The 20,769-nt window shown below is 44.0% G+C and overlaps 1 protein-coding gene across 4 annotated transcripts in view; it reads left to right on the top strand.

Annotated features, from left to right (window-relative positions):
- MCF2L2 (MCF.2 cell line derived transforming sequence-like 2) overlaps positions 1 to 20,769 on the top strand; it is a 158,511-nt gene that overhangs the window by 14,386 nt on the left and 123,356 nt on the right. For 2 of the 4 annotated variants that reach the window (XM_038183878.2, XM_038183875.2), the window contains exon 1: positions 5,550 to 6,223. The exons of 1 other annotated variant lie outside the window; for it this stretch is intronic. In XM_038183878.2, coding sequence (XP_038039806.1) covers positions 6,082 to 6,223 — 142 coding nt within the window. In that variant the 5' untranslated portion in view covers positions 5,550 to 6,081. Of the gene's footprint in view, positions 1 to 5,549; positions 6,224 to 14,206; positions 14,547 to 20,769 lie in introns of those variants that run through there. One more of the 4 variants, XM_038183881.2, reaches the window with a different exon arrangement.

Below are 20,769 nucleotides of genomic sequence, written 5' to 3'. Positions count from 1 at the left end.
TCTGTGTGCTGTCCCTTGCCAGATGAGTTATCTCAAACAGCTGGGTGCTGCTTCTGAAGCTGACTTCTAGACCTCTTCTGCTCTCTGCGGACCTACCTGCTTGTTAGCTTATACAGTCCCCAGATAAATTTAGGCTTGTTACCAAAGGAAGTGAAGCTCATGCTTTGTCTGTGTATCCCAGCTGGCTTTTTTAGCAGCTCTTCCCTGATTTTGACATAGCATTGAAACTCCTGGTTTCCTGTAAACCTTGTGAGCATGGGTTGTGAGAGAGCAGCTCATTATTTTTGCCCTATTATTAGACATTACAGAACCAAGTTAGAGTAAGGTAATAAAAACCGGTGATTGTGCTGCTTGGGGAAGAGAGGAAGAGGGCTGGGAGCATGGTTGTGTGTGGTAGGGCAGTGTCTCTTGGAAAGCTCAGGAAATCACCCTGCAGATTGAGTCTTTCTGGAAACTTAAACCCGTCAGGCACTGGCAGGACAAACTCAGACTGAGTGTAGGTGTGTGAGTGTCCGGTTGTCTTCTGAGGCTGCCCAAGGGGGTGCACATGCAGGAGAGTGCTGCAGTTTCTCACTTGCAGGAGCCCAGCACTGAGAAATTAGTTAGAGATCTGTCCCCAGAGACCTGCCCCCAGTGTTTTAACAGCAGCCCTGATCTGGGGAAAGAATAAGAATGGGCACTTCATGGCTGCCAGACTGGTGCTTAGTTAGGGGGAGTAACTCTGTTCTGACTGGCACAGTCATGTCTGTTTCATCCTCTGTTCCTCAGCATTGCCCTAGGGAATGTGGAAGGAGTGTTTGTGTATCTGCCAGCTGAGAGCCCAATCAGTCAAAGCCTTGGTGTTCAGAAGAGTAAAGACAGGAGTTCGAGTTCCTTTCTCCCAGCGGGCTGCTCAGGTAACCACCGTGCACAGACATGCAAACAGGAAAAGATCAATTGTCCCTGAAGTCCAATATCCCACCCTACGTAGTAACTGATGTTAAGCATTAGAGAGACAGCAGTAATGTTGGATGTTCCTGCACTGTAATTTGTAATGTGAGAGGCTGTTTCTTCCTGTTCAGCTAACGTTTGGCAAGTGTCCAAAAGCCTTGAGTATCAACAGCCCTCGTGATTCTTGCAGAGCCTATTTTTATCCCCATGTCTTTATGGTTCTCCTTTTTCTGCTTTAAGTTGTGAATTACAACAGGAAAAAAAAATACTGCTTCCATCAGGGAATGTGCACAGCTGCTCCTTAGGGAAAGGAGGCGTCCTGGTGGTCTTGGCTGAATGGATCTAGCAGCTGTTCTGTGCTGCTGATGTTCCAGTGATTGATTGCAGGGAGGAAAAAGGTGAAGAGGGAAGAGAGGGGAGCAGTGCAGTGTTCTGGATGCTGGCAAGAGTCAGGGTTACTGTCACACTGGAGGTGATGTGGTGTGTCAGTGGCAAAGTACAGGGAGGAGAAAAACATGTTCATTTCTTAATATCCAGAGATTTTTCTCCTCCAGCATTCCCTTCCTACTGCTGTTGGAGGGCACAAAGACTGTGCCTGTGCATCTGCCTCTCACATTGTACTCTGTGTTGATGGCAGTGTGATCATGGTGTTAAGGAGCATGAGAGAATGGTTAGAAAACCAGGACTCTAATCCAGTGGGTATAGCACTGTTTTTTGTTTTGTTTTGGTTTCTTTTCTTTTTAAAGAGGCTGGTAAAAGGAAAATGAGTATCCCTGGATGTCCGCATGGTTCCAGCTTCAAGATGGCAATGAAGGTCTTTGGCAAGGATGTCTACTGATCTTAGCTGTGCTCACTCCAGGTTTGACAGCTCACATGGGAATAAACATGCACCAAGAGTGACAGAGTTCTTGTTTCCCACTGCTGAGAGTGACCAAAAATATTTTGCTTGTCAATTAGGAAGTCACTTTAAGCAGATCAGTGTAATGAGATTCTGAAGCCATATGGCACTGGAATTAGTGCCTTCTAGTGCAGTAACTGCATGCTGTAATTGCAGCGGTGCTGTATGCTGAAAGTAATTCCAACTGCACAGGTTTTTCTTCTACTCTTTCTTCTATCTTGTTAGGGTTTGAAACAATGCCTGAGATGTAGCCCTTGCTTTAAACTTAAAATAAATAATTAAGGGAATACTGGCTTTTTATTAGTTGGAATAAAATAAATGGAAGTTAACAGAAAACACAAGTTTCCTAGCTGAACAATGAAATGGGTTGTACCTGTAGCTGCATTGAGTGTTTGTTCTCTGAAAATGAACCTTCATTTCAAACCCCTGAAATCCCTTGTGGCTCATCAGGTTCATGGTCTCGATGGTGAGGAAGGAAGAAGGAAGGTCATTGAGGTATATATGAAAAGGAATAGCATATTCCAGCATAGTCAACAAAGAACAGTTCAAACTTCAGATAAAACATCAGGATAGTGTGAAGCTGGAGTTTCAGTAGCAAAATCTGAATTTTTCATTATCTTATATGCATATCAACCTAAATAGCAGCAATGGATTTAGATTTTCTCTCTCAGCCTTGCAATATACTGTGCCTTGGTGAGGGGAGCTGCTGATCTCCATGAATAAGATATCTCTTCTCAATCTCATTGTATTTTTTATTAATGTTTTTGAAATCATAGATGGACGGGAGAGGCAATCTAAGTCTTGTCTACTAAACCTGATTCCTACAAAGCTCCATTGAAAACAGACATCTATTTCCCCTCAGCTGTTCTAATGACTCTGTAAGCTGCGAACAGGAGGCTTTCTACGGTCTTTTCTAGCTGCCTCACTTACATGTGCAGCAGAGGCAGGCTTCTCTTCCCCCCCCCCCCTCCTCTGGCATATAAATACAGTTCCCAAACTCATTTTGAGTGAAGAGGCAAGAATTGAGATCCGCTGGGACCAACATTATTGAGATCCAGTGTGTTTGTTGCTTGTTCCGTGATTAACAGTGTTAATTATTGGAGCACTACCTTTGGGGGCAGGAGAGTATTATTCCACGAGGAAAAGATACAGGGTTTAAACACATTTAACTGATTTGACTTTAAATTTGTGACAATCCTCTGACTGCACAAGAAGATGCATGCTGTCATTACTGTATCCCTAACAAAAAAGCTCCAATTCCAAGGTGAGCTGGTATTTCCAACAGAATTAGGAACTCGTGCAATTCCTCTGGTTTGATAATGTCAGCTGAAGATACCTGGGTTTTCTTATTTCTCATGACACTTACGCTATTTACTTGCTTATTCATTGTCAGCCCAACCCAGATAGGGTTGCTAGGCAATGCTGGCAATTCATGAGCAGAAAATGTCCTCCTCCTTATTATTTTCAAATGTGCTTGTCTGGAGCAGCAGGAAAGAAACTCCCCTCCATTCTGTGGCAATCTCTGGAAACAACCCAAGGAAACGTGCCTGCTTCTCTTCTGTACCTGCTTCCTCTGCTGTGTTCTTTTGTGTTTAAAGAACAGTGATTTGCTTTCAGTCAGGCTGATAACCTTTCAGCTGAAGAGGGAAAATTGGGAAGAAGTTAATTATGAATGCTGAGCGCATAGTTGGTAACGTGCTACATAAAAGCATTCCTGCAAACCAGCCGTCACAGCATCTCCTGAGCACACACACTTGGCGCAGTACAGAGGAGGTAATCCTTTGGGTGGCAGCAAACAGTGCATCTCTCCATGCTCCAGTGTCAGAGGTTTCTGATAACCTCAGGAGAAGCTGGCCAAGCTTCTTGTGAAATGTGAATGAAATCAACGTACACAAGAATAAACAGATCTTTCTGTCCACTGATCCTAACTCATGCACCACAGCGCTCTGTCCCTGAGGTAAACCTTATGTGCCCTGGAGCCGAATGGTAAGCAGCTACAGTCAGCTTATTTTTTTTGTTCAGAGCTGGGTGGTGGCAGTGGCATGCCAGGCATCTGAACCACATATTTAGCAGTGGAAAGGATCAGTGTTTCCTAGGGAAAAAACAAGACTTAAATGATGTTTACCTACACTTCATAAGCTCTCACCTAGGCCAGGTTGCTTTTCACATCCCACTTGTAGCATCAAGCCTTCCCCCTTGGAACAGCGTGTTTCACTGAGCCTCCTGGTGCTAACCCACGTGGTGGGAACAGTATATGCAGGGGAAGCTGGCAGACAAACATCTCATCACAATGCTGAATTTTCCCCGCTGTACATCTATGTATGTGCAAGGTTGGAGTGCGGTTATTCTGTGTATGCATGCACACATGAATGTAGTGTCAGAAAAGCTTATTCTTCAAGGTATGTCACATTTGCCTTTGCAAGGACATCCTGAGCCCCTGAAACAGAAGAAAATATAAGCTGTACAGAGGATGGAACAAAGGCTTTAAGAAAAACACTGGGATACGTTTCCACTTCTCTTACTTCGTGATGACAATTTTTTTCTACAAATTCTGCCTTCTACGCTGCTGTTCTCCCCATCTGAAAAATATTGCAGTCCCCTGGGGATTTAATATGGAAGCTCTAATAAATATTTTACAAAGGAGAATGAATCGGGTCTCCCAACAGCACAGTATGCCATTGTCTTCACTCTGCAGGCAGGGTTTTGGCAAAGAGCAGGAGGGTGACCAGCTTTATGCCATGCAGCAAGCTTAGGGGAGGGAGCACAGATCTTTGAGAGCAAGGATCCCGTTATAGCTCTCTGTCAACAAAAAGAGAGGATTAGGGAGCTCAGACAGCTCCCTGGTTGGGGAGCACTGGAGCTGGTAGGGGAGGAGCAGCGCTGAGCTGACTTCTGTGCTTTAGCCACCAGGCATTCCTGCTTGTCCATGTAGTTAGCCACTATGTTAGTAGCAGCTTCATGTGAGGCGTTTTCTCCTGGGCACTTTTGTCCCCTGTTCCCTCTGTGTTAATTGAGCTCCTCCTTTTTCACTCTGTCTGTGGATCAGCTGTGATCTGAGGCAGTCAGGAGCTGAATACAGGGTGTAGCTGAGTAAGACACCAACAGGTGTTAGTGACTGAGGCAGAAGGTGGCACAGCCTTTCCTCATCTGCATGCAAGATCCTTGCAGCAAGCTTGTTCTGTGCCCAGGTCCCTTCAGCTGAGCTCTGGGTTGCAGCTTGGCTCTCATTTATGAAGTTCTTGTTGTATTCTTTGCACTGTCACCAATACTGGCCTTGTGCCTGGTTGTGCATCTCCTATGCAGTTCCCCCTGCCCCAGGGAAGGCTCCTTTTTATTTCACCACATCAGGACTGAGTGTTCTCTACACTCAGTTCCCTAAGTACTTGTTTCTTCACAGGGCTCTCCGATTAGTAATTATTATTACGGAAATCATTAAAAGTGGGGAAAAAAATCAAATATCCAGCACCTTCAAAGAAAGATTTCTAAATATATGTTCCAAGACCCAAATATTAATGTCAAACTCATGGATCCAACTTCTTTTTAAGAAAGGTTTGAATGAGGGTTGTACAGCTAGCAGAACATTTCTGCCAGCAATATTTCTGTTCTCCATTTGCTATTCTGTTCATTTAGATGATCAGATCTTGTGAGCAGGAACTGTACACAGCAGCAGAGGGCTCTTCTGTATAGTTGCAGCTTCCCAGCACCACTGCCAGGCATGAATAATTGGTTGAGCAGCTCTGCAGAGCAGTCTCCTTGCACTGTCCACGCTGAAATGCTGAAGCAGGAAAAAAAAAGTGTCAATAATGAGGAATCATAAGCCTTAAAGGGAGTGACAGTAATGAAGAAAAATGTTTTCTTAAGAACTTTGTGGATGTATTTGGTATGCCCTTTAAGGGGAGCATCCGGTGATATTGCAGTGTGCTTCTGGGATCTTCCACCTTCGTCGTCGTTTGTAGGATAGCTTTAAATTAATGATAAGGAAGCCATTCAGGGCATTGGCTGTGCCGAGGTTCACAGGTTTCATTCTGAACGAGAGAATGAAGTAAACTGATATTGAAAGCAAGGAGGGAGAAACAACCACAGTCAGTAAGCCTATAAAAGTCTTAGCCAATTGCAATGGCGAACATCCTGCTGGTGGGGATGACCTTGAATGAACTAAGTGGGATAAAGTCACCAGCCTGGACTGACGGCTGAAGAACCAGGCTGGATTCCAGCAAACAGCAGATTCCTGCTGAGTCTCCTGCGCTCTGGCAATGGCTTCTCGGTGTCAGAGATGTGGACAACAGGTGCCCAGGAACCCACCTTTCACTGCTGTCCGGATAACAGAAGGAGAAATGAAGTCTTACCATGATTTTATAGGAGGATGCATTAGACTGGAGCGTATGGCAAAGAAAGGTATGTGCAGCATCTTTAAAAGAAATAGCATCTTCTCCTAGTGGTATCTGCACTGCATTCCTGAGAGATTTGCAAAAGGGGCTTGTTTTTCTAATGCTTTCTCTGAGGAGCCAGTGGTAAACAATTTAAAGGGAACTGGCTGGATTTGGATATTAACTCTGGCATGACTGTATCATTTGGCTTGAATGTACATGTCTGGGGTATTTGCAGTGATTTAACCCAGACAAGGTTAAAAGGGGTGCTGGATTCTTTCTGAGTAAATGTTTATTTCACTCGGCTGTCAGTGAGATTTCTGTATATGTCTGGAGCAAGTATTCATTGCACATCTAAAATACCCTTTTGAAATGAATGTAAGGAGATGGGGCAGTGGGTTTCCTGCCATAGCTGACCCTGTCACACTGTGCTCCTAAGGTACTATGTAGAAGGTCAGTACCTTTTTCACTGTGACGCTTCTGTTTTCCCTGGACCATAACAGAAATCTGGACTGTCAAGCTTTTTGTGTTCTGCATGTTTCATGCTGAGTACAGGGTAATATTCTACTCCGAATAGGTTGCTAGTGTGAGATGCTGGTGTCCTGGCAATTTGTTCTAATTGCATGTTAATTCTGAAGTGATGTTAGCTGAAACCTATGCTGCTGACTATGCCAGCTATCAAGACTGCTGAATCATAGAGCAGTTTTTCTGTTTGTTGTCATTAAAGAGAGATCAACCAGAGGAACCCTTTGGTTTCATTTGTTCTATTAACTTGGATAAATACTTAGCAAACCTGAAATCCAGAAGTATAAAAAATGTTCACTAGTACATGATAAAAAAGATCCCCCCAAAACAGTCTAGTTGTACTTTCAAGTTGATTTCTTTATTATGATTTAGTTAGCTCTTCAGCAAAAGTGTTTCCAAATGGTCACGGGCTGAAGTTGTGAAGTATTTTGGTTCTTCTTTGATTACTCTTCGGAAACCTTTGTATCTGGGAATTGCATTCAGTCTGGGAAATCGAGACTGTTCTGCAGGAAAAGAAGGTGGACCAGAAGCAGGTGATCTGCTGGCAACTCCTGCTTGCAGCAAATCAGGCTTTGCAAATGCTTTCTTTAACAGGGCTCTAACACACAATGCCAGGGTTTGAAAACTGCAAAGCCAGCCCGTTTACCTCTGCTTCTGTTGGCCGTTTATCCGTGCTGACTTTTGGGCTCAGTGCCTACCTATGCATTGTTGGATTTGGCTGACCTTTCACTAACACGGATGTTTCCAGTTGCATTCTTTGTAACGAGGCATTCAGAGTTCACTCTGTAGCATGGCAGAAATGTCTGGCATCTTGAGTAAATAGCAAAATTCCTCGCTGTTCCTCCTGAAGCTTTGATCAGATCCTTCCAGGTTGCTTATGGCTCTGTGGGCCTACTGTAGCCACAGCTCAGGCATCTGCTGTTCCTTTTCTTCCTGTAGGTAGAGAGGGGAAGACACTGGGTTTGCCATGGTTACTGTTCCCAGGGAAACACCTTTCCTGCCTAATATGCTGAGAGATGACCTGGCGTAGTATTACAGGCGGAAATCCCTTGGAAAATTATTTTCTGGTAGAGAATGGGTAGTACATCAATGCAGTCTAAGCACGTTCCCATTTTGTGAGGCAGAAAACATCTTTTCTGCTTCTGTTTAAAATTCTACCGAAGAGGACATCTGAAGGGCAGAAGGTAGCTTGCTGTTAGGGATGAGGTGCCTTCAGCTGCATGAGCTGTGAAAGTACATCAGTGACAACTCTGCGTGTGGTGACCGTGTTGGAAGGGGACCGAGGAACTGGCAATGTGGCATAGGATTTTGCATTAACAACGTCCCCTGTGTTCCCTTTCTTCTGCTGTACCATGAAGTGTACCGTGACTCTGGCCAACGACCACTTACTGTGAACTGCGACTATTCTGTGAAGTTGAGACCAGTTCCTTTTGTGGTAGGTGCTGCATAAACCCAGGGAAGGAAAGACAATCTGTCCCAGAGAACCTGGGCTCTGCCTGCCCCATCTTGCTAGTCCCTTGCTACTAGCAGAGGCTTGTTGATAAGCTTTAGGGGTGTGCGTGTGCCTTTTTCTCAGGATGGCTGTGTTTGAACATAGTGACAGGATCATGGATCTCCTTTGCATATTCTGACTTGGCTCTAACTTGGGGAATCTTTTCTGCAATGCAAAGATCCAGATGGAGTATTGTTCAGGGCTGGTGTTTACTCAGTAATACTTGGGGCACTCTGAGGTACAAACTATTTTTCACATACAGACTGCAGCTGTGGAGCCCTGGGAATATTCTGTGGCAATTGTCTCTCTTGTACTAAATATCACAGCGAGAGGAAATGGAAGGCACAGGTAACTACAGTAGAAACAGAGGCCTCATGGTTGCAGTCAGGCCTGCAGCGACAGTCCTTTCCTGTGAGGTCACGGCTGAATATCTCTGTAGGCTTGAGTCTTACAAGGAGTGAACAGCCTTTCTGTTCACAGCTAGTGTCAGAAAAATGCTTTACTCTTTCTTTGGAATGATGCTCGTGAGCACAGTGATGCTTTGGTATTTGCTGAAGAAGTAATATCTTTTTATCTTTCTGTCTAATCTATTAACTACTAATAGCTCAATGATGAAAGGTCCCTTACAGCTTCTGTAGCTATGTCTTATTTCAGACCACATTCATCCTGATGAAACCAGAACTAAATCCCTGCGGGTACCCAGCTGTCTACTTGTATGCTTTTCCCTGGGTTAAATATCTGTGGTAAATGCAGCCACAGATAACCTACATTTGTTCAGCAATGCCAGCAGCGAGCAGTGCTGGGCTAACCCAGTATCTGGATCGCACGAGTTCAAGGCTTCCTTTGAATCCATGGGTCTTGTTTTGATGAGGGAAAGTGTGGTTGCAGTCTCCTGCTCATATAGAGAAGAAAATAGTGAATGCCTGCCAAAAGAGGTCACTGTGAGGGGGTAGCTGAAGGGCAGTTTCCCCGTGGCTAAGTGGTAACAGCGGAGAGCTCCACAGCTTGACAAAGAGGATGAGGGAAAGGAACCCTGACTCCCTCACAACAGGCAGAGGAAGGTTCTTGCTCTATGAGCTGGCCTACAGGATCTGAAGGCCCCTTTGGCATCTGATCTGCAAGTATTTTGAGCACCGGTACGTGACCCTGAGACTCTGGGAGCAGCAGTTCACAGGTGTGGTCCCTGAAAACCAAGGGGAAGTGGACCCCAGAAAGCCAGGGAAGAAATGCAGCAGTCCAGAGCTGATCCTCCTTGTAGTGCTCTCAGTTCCATGCTAGACATCTTGAAACTGAAAGTGAAGCGTAGCTCCTTGGCATGAAATGCAGCACTCTTGGACAGCATCTCATGGCTTTTCAGTAGTGACATGGCTTTCCATGTCACCCAGCTGCTGATTAATGTCCTTTATGTTTTAGGATCCCTCCTGCCAAAACAGTCCCCTCTGTCCCCAGACGCCCTTAGTAGCCTGCCTTGCTGTCAATGTTCAAGCCCTCCAGTATCTCACAAGGGACCTCATAGCTAATGGGCTTGACATGGATGGATGAGCATTGTTTCTGCATGCTGTGGAGCTTGAGGCTGCAGGCTACGTTTTTAACTGACTAAATGAATGTTTTTTAACTGTGCTTAAGGCTGGTGGCTGCATAAAACAGGGTAGTGAATCCACAGGCACCAAGGAGTACGTAGTTCATTGAGGCTATTCAGGATTTTGCAGATGGTGCAAAACCAGACAAGATCCTCTGTCAGTAACTTGAGAACCTATCTCTTGCACTAACGTATTTCTGATTTTGTTCTACCCTAGGGCACAGGAATGCCGCAGTTCTGACTGCCCAGCAATAATGGGTGCTTGCTCTGCCCTGCTGCTCTGTCTAAATTACTGCTGGAAATGAAAAGCAATCCTTCATGTCTATCTGTTCATGAAGACTGAAGTATTTGAAATGGGTTTAGAGCAGCTAAGGGTTTAAAGGCAGAAAAATGTCTCTTTAGTGCTTCCTACAGAAGGAAATCCCATCTTAATGAGGCCAGGCCAAAATTTCTTGTACTTCTTGAAGCACCTTTGCCTTCAGTGGTGAAATAAATGAGGAACACCTTCCTTTCCCCTGTGTCTGGCCCCCTCACAAAGGCACTAGTTACTGGGGAAAGTGACTGTATCATGTGAAGACAGAAATCTGCAGTGGAAGATATTTCAAAACCCACTGCGATCCAGCCACAGGGTCTCCTTGTACACTGCTCAGAATTTTTCTTGTTTTATTTGTATTCAATATCTATTTTCCTCTCATGTAAAATGCTACCTAGGGAACCTGGGATATTTTTTCATCTGGTTCTCGATGCAAAGGAAATAAATAAAATATTGTCTTCCACAGAGGTTTTTATAACAAATATTCTTATCTTTGATGCTTGTGTCTCTTCATTTCTTCAAAGCATGATATGTATCTTGCTTTGCTGCTAGTGAGTAGCACTGAATGCTGCTTACCTAATAAAAAAAAAAAAAAGTCCGGAAAATGGTAATGAAAATAGGGAAGGCAGAGCTTAATTTCCATTTAAAAAGTTTTGAGAGACAAGTACTACAGAGAAGATCAAGAGAACAAATTCTCAGAAGGCAAGTTAGAGTAGAAGCCTTCTGGGTACTTATATTTCTGTTCCTCCCAGGATAGCAGAACAAGAAATAACAAGAAATAAAATGGAAAAGCATTAAACATGGAGAGACAGATAGCTGTAATTGGTGATGTTTTGTTAACTTGCAGGGCTTATTACCACAAGATGATAGCTTAGTTTGCTTTTTTTTCTACTGCCTGAATTGTAGTCTAAGTTGGCTGGGAAGGAGACTTTAGGGAAAAATGGTGCTGAATACACAGGGAGGTCAGTCTGTGCAGGGTTTGGATCCTGGTTCAATGAGTCGAGCTCATTATCCAACTTCATCCAGATCTGCCACTTCAAGTGCCACTTCAAGTGCCACTTAAGGACCCTATTTTGCCGTGATATGTTCATCTTGGGTATGAATTCCGTTGCTGCTTTATTATCTGAATCTTTCTGTCGATTAGCCTGCCCAATGAGCTTTCTCAGATGTGGAGTTGTCTCCCTCCCTCCCAGGATATTATCTCACCGAACTACTGGTGCTCCAGTAGAAAAGAATGATAAATAAAGCTTTGCTGTATCAGCCTAGCTTCCTATCTATAAATACTTGGACTGTGCCAGGTGTCTTGTTCCACAGTTTTGATCCTAGTCGCTCATTCCATTTCTCAAGGGCAAAAAATCCTCCAGGCTTCTGCAGCAGACGAGAAACGTTGACCAAACACCTTTTTTTTCCACTTTTTTTTTTTTTTTTTTTTTTTTTTTCTAAGCCAGGATGTCTCAGCAATTCTGTTCTGCACAGAGGCTGCACCTTATTCATATTCAGGTCTTGTTCTTGTCTAAGTTATTAAACTGAGGATTGCAGAGTTCAGTCTTTGTCTAAACTCCCATCACCACCTTGATAGAGAGCCCCCACAGCAGCATACTTTAAGGAGCAAAGGTCTGTATGACTGAAGGTCTGATTATGAGATGCTGTGAATTAAGGGTCATCATCTGCTAGCAATGGGTAGAGCAGAGGTGACATGGGAAGAGCTAAAGGAATGGGATACCTATAATGTTCTCCTTTGAACCTGTGCATGTTGACTTCACTGCTGGGCTCAGGAAGGGAGATCTGCCAGTGAAAAGATGAAAGTGGTGGGAACTGTCATTTTTTTAACCCCAAAATGGAGAAGTCAATGGGTTGGAAGTTAAAGTGAGAGCTTTGAAACACAAGCCAATTTCTTTGTGTTAGGCCAGGTGCAGGGGAAGCAGTGGATTTGTAGTTGCCTAGAGTCTTTAACATAAGATTAAAGAGCTTTCTAAAATGCTGGTTTAATCCAATTTCTGTGAACTTCTTGTGTGTTCAACAAGTCAAACACAATGAACCTAGTGGTCCCTTCTGGTCCTACAGAGAAAAAATCTGGGAAGAGGATCTGAGTTAGAGACACTAGGGTATGAGCCAGTCCTCGTCATGCTTTCAGAGTGCCGTGCTTACAGGTGTGAACATATGAGCATGCAGGGTCAGATACTCAGTGTAATGAAACAAAGGATCAGGTCCTTGAATTTAAAATAAACTTCTCTTGGTATTGCAGATGTTTACCAGTAACACAAAATTGAAACATCAGTAAGTAGTACTCTACTCCATGTGTTGGTGGGACAATATTCATGTGGGACAAGATGTTGTTCTGCTGAAATAGGCAGGGCTAAGCCTTCTGAGCATAGCAAAAGCATCTTAGATGTGCACCTTTACTGGTTATGCAAATGAAAGATACCCAATACTTTTAATTCAAATTAAAGAAACTGAAAGTGTTTCCTGATAAATTTTCTTTTGCGCATGCCTGTGGGTTCAGTGAGGAATTCCTTGGTGCCCCTTTTCAGGTGAGTTCATTCCTCTCAATCTCTCCAGAGTCCTTCATGAGGTTATCAATTCATGCTCACCTGCCAGGTAGCATTTAGCCTTCTGACTCTCCTTCTAGCTCCCCAGCTGGATCAGTTACTTCATCTGCAGCATCTTTCCAGCCAGGACTAAGACATTTTTCTGAGCCTAACGACCTGGCACGCTTATCGACCAGTTCCATAGACTTGACACTTCCACAAGCCTTAGCAGCTTCCCCCACCTCTCTGCTCCTGGAGAGGAGCCTCTGCAGGCAGCTTACGGCTGCTGCCCGGGAGAGGGCAGTGCCTGACACCAGACCTTGGCTGTGCGGACCCAGCCTGGTTTGAGGCGCTCGTTGGAGAGGAGCTGGGGCTGGGGCTGCAGTTTGGTTCTTGTCCGTTCGCTGTGCTGAATCTCCCACCCACAGCCTCCCCTCCTGAGAGCAAAACACAGCTGGAATGAGAGGCAGCCTGATTGTAAAGCAGTTACACGAGAACGTCTGTATCAGTGTGGGAAGCAGAGTAATACTAGGTATGAGCTGCAGCTGGTAAATCCGTTTGTTTAGCACATGGTTTAGGAGAGGCTGCGGAAGGAAAGTGCAATGTGAAAACAAGCGATGCATCTTGCTGCTCTCCTCGTGTAGCTTTATCTGCTGAGCCTGGCTGTAACGCTGCAGCTGTCTTAAGCTCTTGTGTGTGTCTGGTACTCTAGCATGGTGATGCTCTACGTTGATCTGGCATTTATCTGTAACTGCGTACCAAATCCAGGTAGTTTTCTCATGCTGTGCCATGATCATTGCAATAACTTGTGTTGGTTGGCTTATAGGGGAATGATGGAAACCCTGGGTATGTTATCCTCAAGGTGGAGATCCCTGCTAGTAGCCTGACTGGACAGACAAATGTGGCCTGCTGTTTGTTTTGCAAGTAAGGGAAACCAACAGTGACCTGGATCCCTCTCCCTGTGCCTCAGTTTCCGTACCAGCAAAATGAATGACACTTGTCTCTTCTGAGCTGGGCTGACAGCAGGGCTTATAGAAAAACAAGAAGTTACGACTGCATCGTGCTTCCTGGGTGGCAACTCTGCTGCTGCACACCAGGTGAAGTGACCTGCATCTGAAGTTACTGAGCTGCTGGGTGGGTGATGGCACAGGGACAACATTTCTGATAAATCTGTTGCTAAAGCAATGAGCCAGTGCTGCTTCAGACAGGTCAGCTGCCACGTTACCATTGTCACACCAACGCGTGTTTCTTCAGGCACTACAAACTTGTGTCCTGGAGTATTTGTTGATCTGGTTGTTTAGAACCACTTACTCCCCTGCCCGAGTGCTAGCCTTGTGTTTCCAACTAAATCGATAGGTTTTGTGCAGTCTTTTCCTTTGTCTTTAAATAGCAGTACTACACTCTGGTGTGTGGGTGTGCCTTTGGGATAGTCCTCAGAGACAGCTATTCGCAGCCACACTTGGTTTCCCTTGGCCCTGAATACTCTAGTATTTAAAGTTATTTTAATGAGAGTACTTTCCATGCCTTAGCCTAGGCGAGTGAATTTGTTCTGTGTCTGTAGGGATGTACCTTTATTTGTCTGTGCTAAGCTGTGAGTGCCTCCAGAGCGTCTGAGGATCTGAGTGGAGAGCTCAGATCTGGGAGGGAAGAAGCCAGCTGTACCTTGAGGAGGGTTAAAGCCTGGGTATGGTGTGTCAGAGGTCTGTGCTGGGATTTGCATTGGAGCAGTTACTAAGCAATTTGTGCAGTCTCCTCCAGGAGAGCGTCAGCTCTTTGGTGCACCGCTGTTTAGATCCAGGACTGCTTCCCCAGAAGGCTGCCTCTCTCCATCCCTCCCCTCTGCCTTCTGTGAACTCATTGCCACAGCAGGACACCGGAGAAGCCAGCCTGGGACGCAAGGGAGGGCACGTGCTCGTGAGTGTGTATGGGTGCCTCTGTGGGGGAGACATCGCTCTTAGAAGCATTTCTATTACTTTTTCTAATGGGCATCTGAACTGAGATGGTGGTGACAGCTTGCAGAAGGCTGCTGGAGGGGTGGCTGGGTCTCTTTAGCCAGACAGCCTGGCTGTGAGCACTGTTTGTCCCATTACTCAGATACACGCTCAGAGTGCTGCTGGCAGGAGCAATGGCTGCTATGGCTCACTGTTTATCTCCGATGGCAGTAACCAGGGAAATATTTTTGGGCTAACTGGCCTCTCTTCAGGAGTGAGCAAGAAAACAATCCTTCAGCTCCTGAGCCGAGTGGTCCCTCATTAAAATAATTATATGGATAGTCTCTGAAATGATTTTGCTGGATGCAATAGTTCAGAGTTGAGCCAGTGACTAGAATTTTTTTAGGTTAACGTTTCAGCTGTGAAACTGTCTGCTGGCAAACTCTGGGGAGGAAGGAATGAAGTCTGCTATCCAGTCTGCTATCTCTCGATTAGCTTAGTGTCAAAGTAGTATAGTGAATGTATTTAACTTCGCAGTTTGCCACATGTGTTTTTTGTTATTCGTGATGGATTTTCACAGGACAGTGTGGAAATGTGAAACCGTCTTTTATTGAATTCTGTTCTCTGACCAGGAATTTGTGTTCCAGCAATCCAGTGTTGCTGTGAAGCATGCATTTTTTGGGAAGATGATGAATTAACTTTTGTCTGGCAAAATTTAGAAACTATCAAGAAGTGTTTACAGATGAGGGAGTAGACAAGGTGCTGGGTTGTGCTGCTGTAAATCTGGATTCAGTCCGTGAAGGTGTTACTGAGGTTAGACCTTGGCCTTGAATGTCTTTTAATTGTGGAAGTTTGTTTTCTGGGGAGCAGAATATAACTTCTATACGATATCCTTTGTGCTCTGTGAAAACAGGTAACATCTATTTCAAAACAATTATTTTGCTGTGCAAATGATGTGGAATGGTGGTTTTTTTGTTCTTTGCTGATTATGGATAGTCAATGATGTGGGAGATTTATTAATCACCAGCATCTCATGAATTTACAGCAATGTTGTATCAAGTGTCTTCAGAACAAGATGGGATATGAAGTCACCTAAAGTAAACAGGGATAGCATATGCTTTAGTAATTCTGCATTAGTTTTTAAAATTTAATTTTCTGGTGATCGTTAATCAAGCATTCATAGATGTGTGCATAAATGCATGATGTGTTCTGGCACTAAATAACTGTAGAAATCCTTGAAGTGTGTCACTCTCTGTACACTCCAAACAGCCAAACGCGAACATCAAAGGATTGTTTTTCAAGAAGTGGTTAATTGGAAAATGTGGCAAAATCAGTTTCTTCCCCCGGGGAAGTTTATGCCAACATTTTTTAAAGTTGGTTTAGAAAGCTGAAATAAACCCCAGAGGGTGTACATTAGCAGTAACAGCACCGCATATGGTAGCATCAGGGACCCGTCCTGCCTGAGTTCCTGAGCCTGCTCACCAATTTGACTCAAGTGAATAAGTGATTTTTAAACCATAAATTCTCCTGATTGAAAACCATCAAATTCACTGCTTCCAAGCCTTGGGATTCCCTGGGCTCAGACTCTAATTCTGTATCTGAATTTCCTGCCTCTCCTCTGTCATTTTAGATAAATACACGTTTAAACATTTAACGAAACAGACCTCTAAGTATGTGTACATTTCCTCTAGTTTCAGTGCAGCTGCACAGGGACTTAACTTTGCCTTAAGTGTGTGTCTGAGGGGTCTGCTGACCTGGCAACAACCAGGAAGCCTGGATCTAAAGCCTCTGATCCTGGGGGGAGTTCAGGTTTGGATCCAAAATTACTATGGTTCACTTGCATTTCCAATGTAAAGAAGGAGCGTGCTGGGCTCCTTGTGACTTGAAAAGCACTGCAAATCCTTAAAGTCCTTGCAGTTTGCTGCTGTTGTCATCTGAGGATAAACTAGAAATTGCCTTTTACATTGTGGCAATGTTGACCTGCAAATACGTGGGAATTTTAATTCTCCAGTGTCCCTACCTCCTTGATGCCTACCTTTCTGTAGTACTGTGGAAGGATAGGAGAAAGGATGGGATTTCCCTTCTGTTGATAGCTGGATTTTTAGTTCCTCCTAGAGCAAGCAATCTGTAGAACGTGTGGCCAGCTTGCACCAGGAACCAATCTCACTGCTACTCTCTTCAGGCTGGATGAATAAACAAACTATCAATGAGTAAACAGAGGGCACACATAGTGAGGAAGGGAAATAAATAGAATTAAAAAAAAAAAAAAAAAGGAAACCCAAAGCAAAAGCTTCTTTCTCTGATGTGACAGCCTATAAGTACTTTTTGGCCTTCAGGAAGGGAAACACTTTACTTAAAGGCTTGCACTGAAAATTCTGGTTGGATAGAGTATTTTTAAAACCCTTTAGGCTGCTTAAACCTTTTTGTTGATGACGTGCAAATTTGACTGTTTCCTTTTTATGCTTAATTCTTGAAATCTACCTTAGCTCTGATATACACTTTGCGAACTGTTTTTTTTTGTTCATGGCCTGAACTTGAGAGCGTTCAACTGTAGGTACTTCACAGCTTTCAGACTCTGGATTTGTGATCCTTTTTGGTAATTTTAAAGAAGAACGAGAATGCCTGACATTCAATGTCCTTTAACGCTCTTCAAATGAAAACTGTGGCCTTACGCTTAGTTCTGTCTGGCACTTCTCCCATCATAACAGCAATCTGATTTTTTCCCAAATCCACAGTTCTGATTTAATACTGTGAGGGTCAGCCTTGACTGAGCTTGTACGAAGTAGAAGGAGGCTGATGCACTCCACCAATTTTGCAGAGATTTTAATTCACTCCCAGCTGTCTGCCATCCCTCCTTCTCCCACAGTATGATAGAAACGTGAATTGCACAATTAGGCTGTCATTAGGAAGAGATGAACTTTGCTCTGGAAATTTGTAACCCATTATTCCAAGATTAGTGACTTCAGACGGGGGATTGAAGAACCCCCCCTCCTTTTCCAACAGAAGGCCAGGCAGTTGCAGCATTCAGCCACTAAAAACAAAGAAACCCCAGTGTCCTGCTATGGCTGCTTGCCTTGGGTTGTGTTTCGTGGAGCAGTAGGCGCTGCTGTGTCAAGCTGCTTGGCGCAATCCAATCTTTCACTCCAGCAGGTCATCTCAGCAACGCTGCTGGAAACCATTAGTTGCCATTAGCATATAAACTAGTTTCTGCTCCAAGAGGAGGGGACAAGATTATATTCAGTGGAGCTTTTAATCGGCTGCTGTTGGTGTAGCTCTGAAGGTGGCAGTCTGTGTGCTGTGCACCAGGCCTGCAGGAATGAATATAGCTGTGATGAGAAACAAAATAGAAAGTGTGTGTCGGGGGAAACCCAAGCATGTTTCATTGCACGGTGAAGAATTATGAGCGTAACTGAATGGCTTTCCTCTGCAAAACGGGATAGCACAATTGTAGCTACCCTCTCTCGAGATCAGGGAGGGAGGAGAAGCTGTCAGACGTGACTACAGCAGTTGCTTTTCTTTTTCGGCCCCCCTTGGTAGAAGCGCTTGGGAAACAGCAATGCAAGGCCTAATGCTTCTGCATGGAAACTGGTCTCAAGCAAACATTTGAGTGATCTCTGCTATGAACTGAACATACAACAGTTTAAGAGGAGCACCAAGAGTTGATAAACCGACTTGTTTCATTTTTTCCCCCTCTAGTATCACATCCTTATTCATATTTAAATTGTCCTGGCAAATTCAATTAACTCAAGTAATGAAGATCTGCATGGTATGCGTAAAGATTCAACCTTGATGACCTGTGTAGGGCGCTGGCATTGTTCCACAGAATACTGTTTGATCAATTCAACTTTATTCTTTTTTTTTAAATTTGAGAAGCTAAGTGTGGCTGTCTTGTCAATTAAAAAAAAATAAAAAAATAAAAATGAAGACCTCAGGAGTAACCAGACAGAAGCTAGGAAATGCTCAAAAACCTTGAGAACCGTGCTCCAGCCCCTTGGCTGGTGTACGCCTTGAGATGATGTGCAGCTTCATGGCTATGTGCATTTTTGGCAGAGGACAGGCCTGATCTGGAGCTATCAGGGGTTGCTAAATTTCTTCTGTGGATATTAACAAGGTACAAAGAAGCAAGACAATTGCTGTCAAACTCCGGTGACTTGTCGGCTTCCTTAACCTTTCCCATTGACTTTTGGGCCCCTGTGTAATGAATTAAAACATGCTAATAAGCTTTTCTGAAGCAGTCCATGAACCTGCAACTGTTAGGCTGGTGTGCTGATAGCGAGCTGGTAAAGCAGAATTTCTCAGCTGTGGTATATATCATAATAAAATGGCATGTTGCTTCTGCCTGAGAGGCTGAACACCACATCCTGAGTGCATGTGGCTTGCAGTACGCAGGCCAGAACAGCTACAGGGTCTCCTGGGATAAAGGCTAGTGGAAGAAATGAACTGCTTAATGCTCACTAATGCCAGGCAAAACGTCTTGGCTTTAAAACAAAACCAGACCTGTAGGATCATTTTGGTTTGCTTTTCAGATTTTTTTTTCCAGGTTTTTCCTTTAGTCCAAGATTAAAAACCATCTTTATCAGCCCCAGGTAATCATGTGTTTCCAAGGACTCAGACTTGATTGCTAACTCTGCGCTAACTCCTCGTCACCAAATCTATTTTACACCTTTCTCATCATCTGAAAGTCTTGCACAGAGTGCGGGTTTTACAGGAAATCCCACATGGCTTGCTGGAGAAAGTCTTGCCCAGTCAGGGGATTTGAAGAGACCCAACTGGCACTCTGCAGTTCTTGTTTCTATTACCTCATCTTACCCTTACACCACAAATTTCTTGTGGTAGAAAAAGGATCTTTAGAAACCAGAAATGAACTATTTTTAAAGCAAGCTACTAAAGCAGCTATATGGAGGGGGGAATTCTGCTCTTCTTGACTGTTTGATACTAGTGATGGCTTCATATTGGCAAACCTCAAAAGCAAACTGTTGGGCTGGCAGGCTGTCTTACCCTGGAAGAATAAGCAAGTTTGAGAGAGGCTGGAGATGGCAGCATGTTTTCTAGTTCATTTTTCCCTTCTGTTGAGCCTCCTTGTGATGGCCTCAGCCACTGTAGAAACCTTTGCTCCATTTATGCAACTGCTTGGTACAAGCTCAGCCTTGGCCACCCAAACCTGAGTATACCTGCCTACCTGTTGGACTTCACAGTTGTCACAATATCTTTGCATTTTCCAGATGCTGAAATCAACAGTGGTTTCTTCAGCAGATGCTCCAGGGTATCTGAGTTCTGAGGGTCCATAGTTTAAATATTTTAAATTAAAATTTAAATTAAAATTAAAATTTTCTTTTCCTATTTCATATTTTTTGTATTTAGTCTTAACAACCCTCTTCTCGTCTGCCTCCATCTTGCTGCCAACTTGTGCTCTGACAAAGACGGCTCCGTTACTACTGCAGTGATTCAGGAGCATTTCAAGTAGAATGCGCAAAGGGTAACAGAGCTCTGCGGCCAAAGATCTGGAGACACTTGTCAGTACCTCTCGAGAACTGCATTCATACGTTACAGGCCCTTTTTGTTAGGGGTTCCTTGGGTGTCATATTTATCTGACTCTAAACACAGCCATCATCGTGCTGTTCTTAAGCAGCTAGTGGAGAAATCTGGCTCGTAGTGTTCTTGGCTTCGTAATAAATAACCTTGTATATTTAAAGGTTTTGTTTTGCCTTTCCTTAAACTCCAAGCATGTCCAGAGTAGGACCTGTGAGGGAAACAACAGAGTAAAAAAAAAAAAGGAAAAACTTAATGAGTTACTGTTATTTTGTTTGCTTTGCTTGTTTGTTTTCTTAGAAGATGGTGTGTTTTTGTGGCTGTTGGCTGATCTATCTATGCTGCCACCATATAGTTAATAAATCTATCCCTTCCTGCTCAGTGCACTTTCCTTTGAGAAGCTCAGAACATTACTGAAATGAGGCCCATTAACTCTGATTCATTACTCTGCTCTTCCAGTTGCTCTTAGCCACCTGTAAGAACCGCAAGAGCTGACAATATGCTGCATAAACAGGATGGAAATGAGGATACCACATTAAAAACATAACTCATTTCAGTCTGACTTTTCCCCTCTTTAGTTCCAAGAGATGACTTGTAGAATCCACTCCCTTGAGATTTTTTTTCCTATTTCTTGCAATTACTTCCTTGTTTAGTATATCACCCCACATCTATACCGC

This window comes from Anas platyrhynchos, chromosome 9, assembly GCF_047663525.1.
Source record: "Anas platyrhynchos isolate ZD024472 breed Pekin duck chromosome 9, IASCAAS_PekinDuck_T2T, whole genome shotgun sequence".
Classification (NCBI taxonomy): Eukaryota; Metazoa; Chordata; class Aves; order Anseriformes; family Anatidae; genus Anas; species Anas platyrhynchos.
This window is presented reverse-complemented; position numbering and strand designations above follow the sequence as displayed.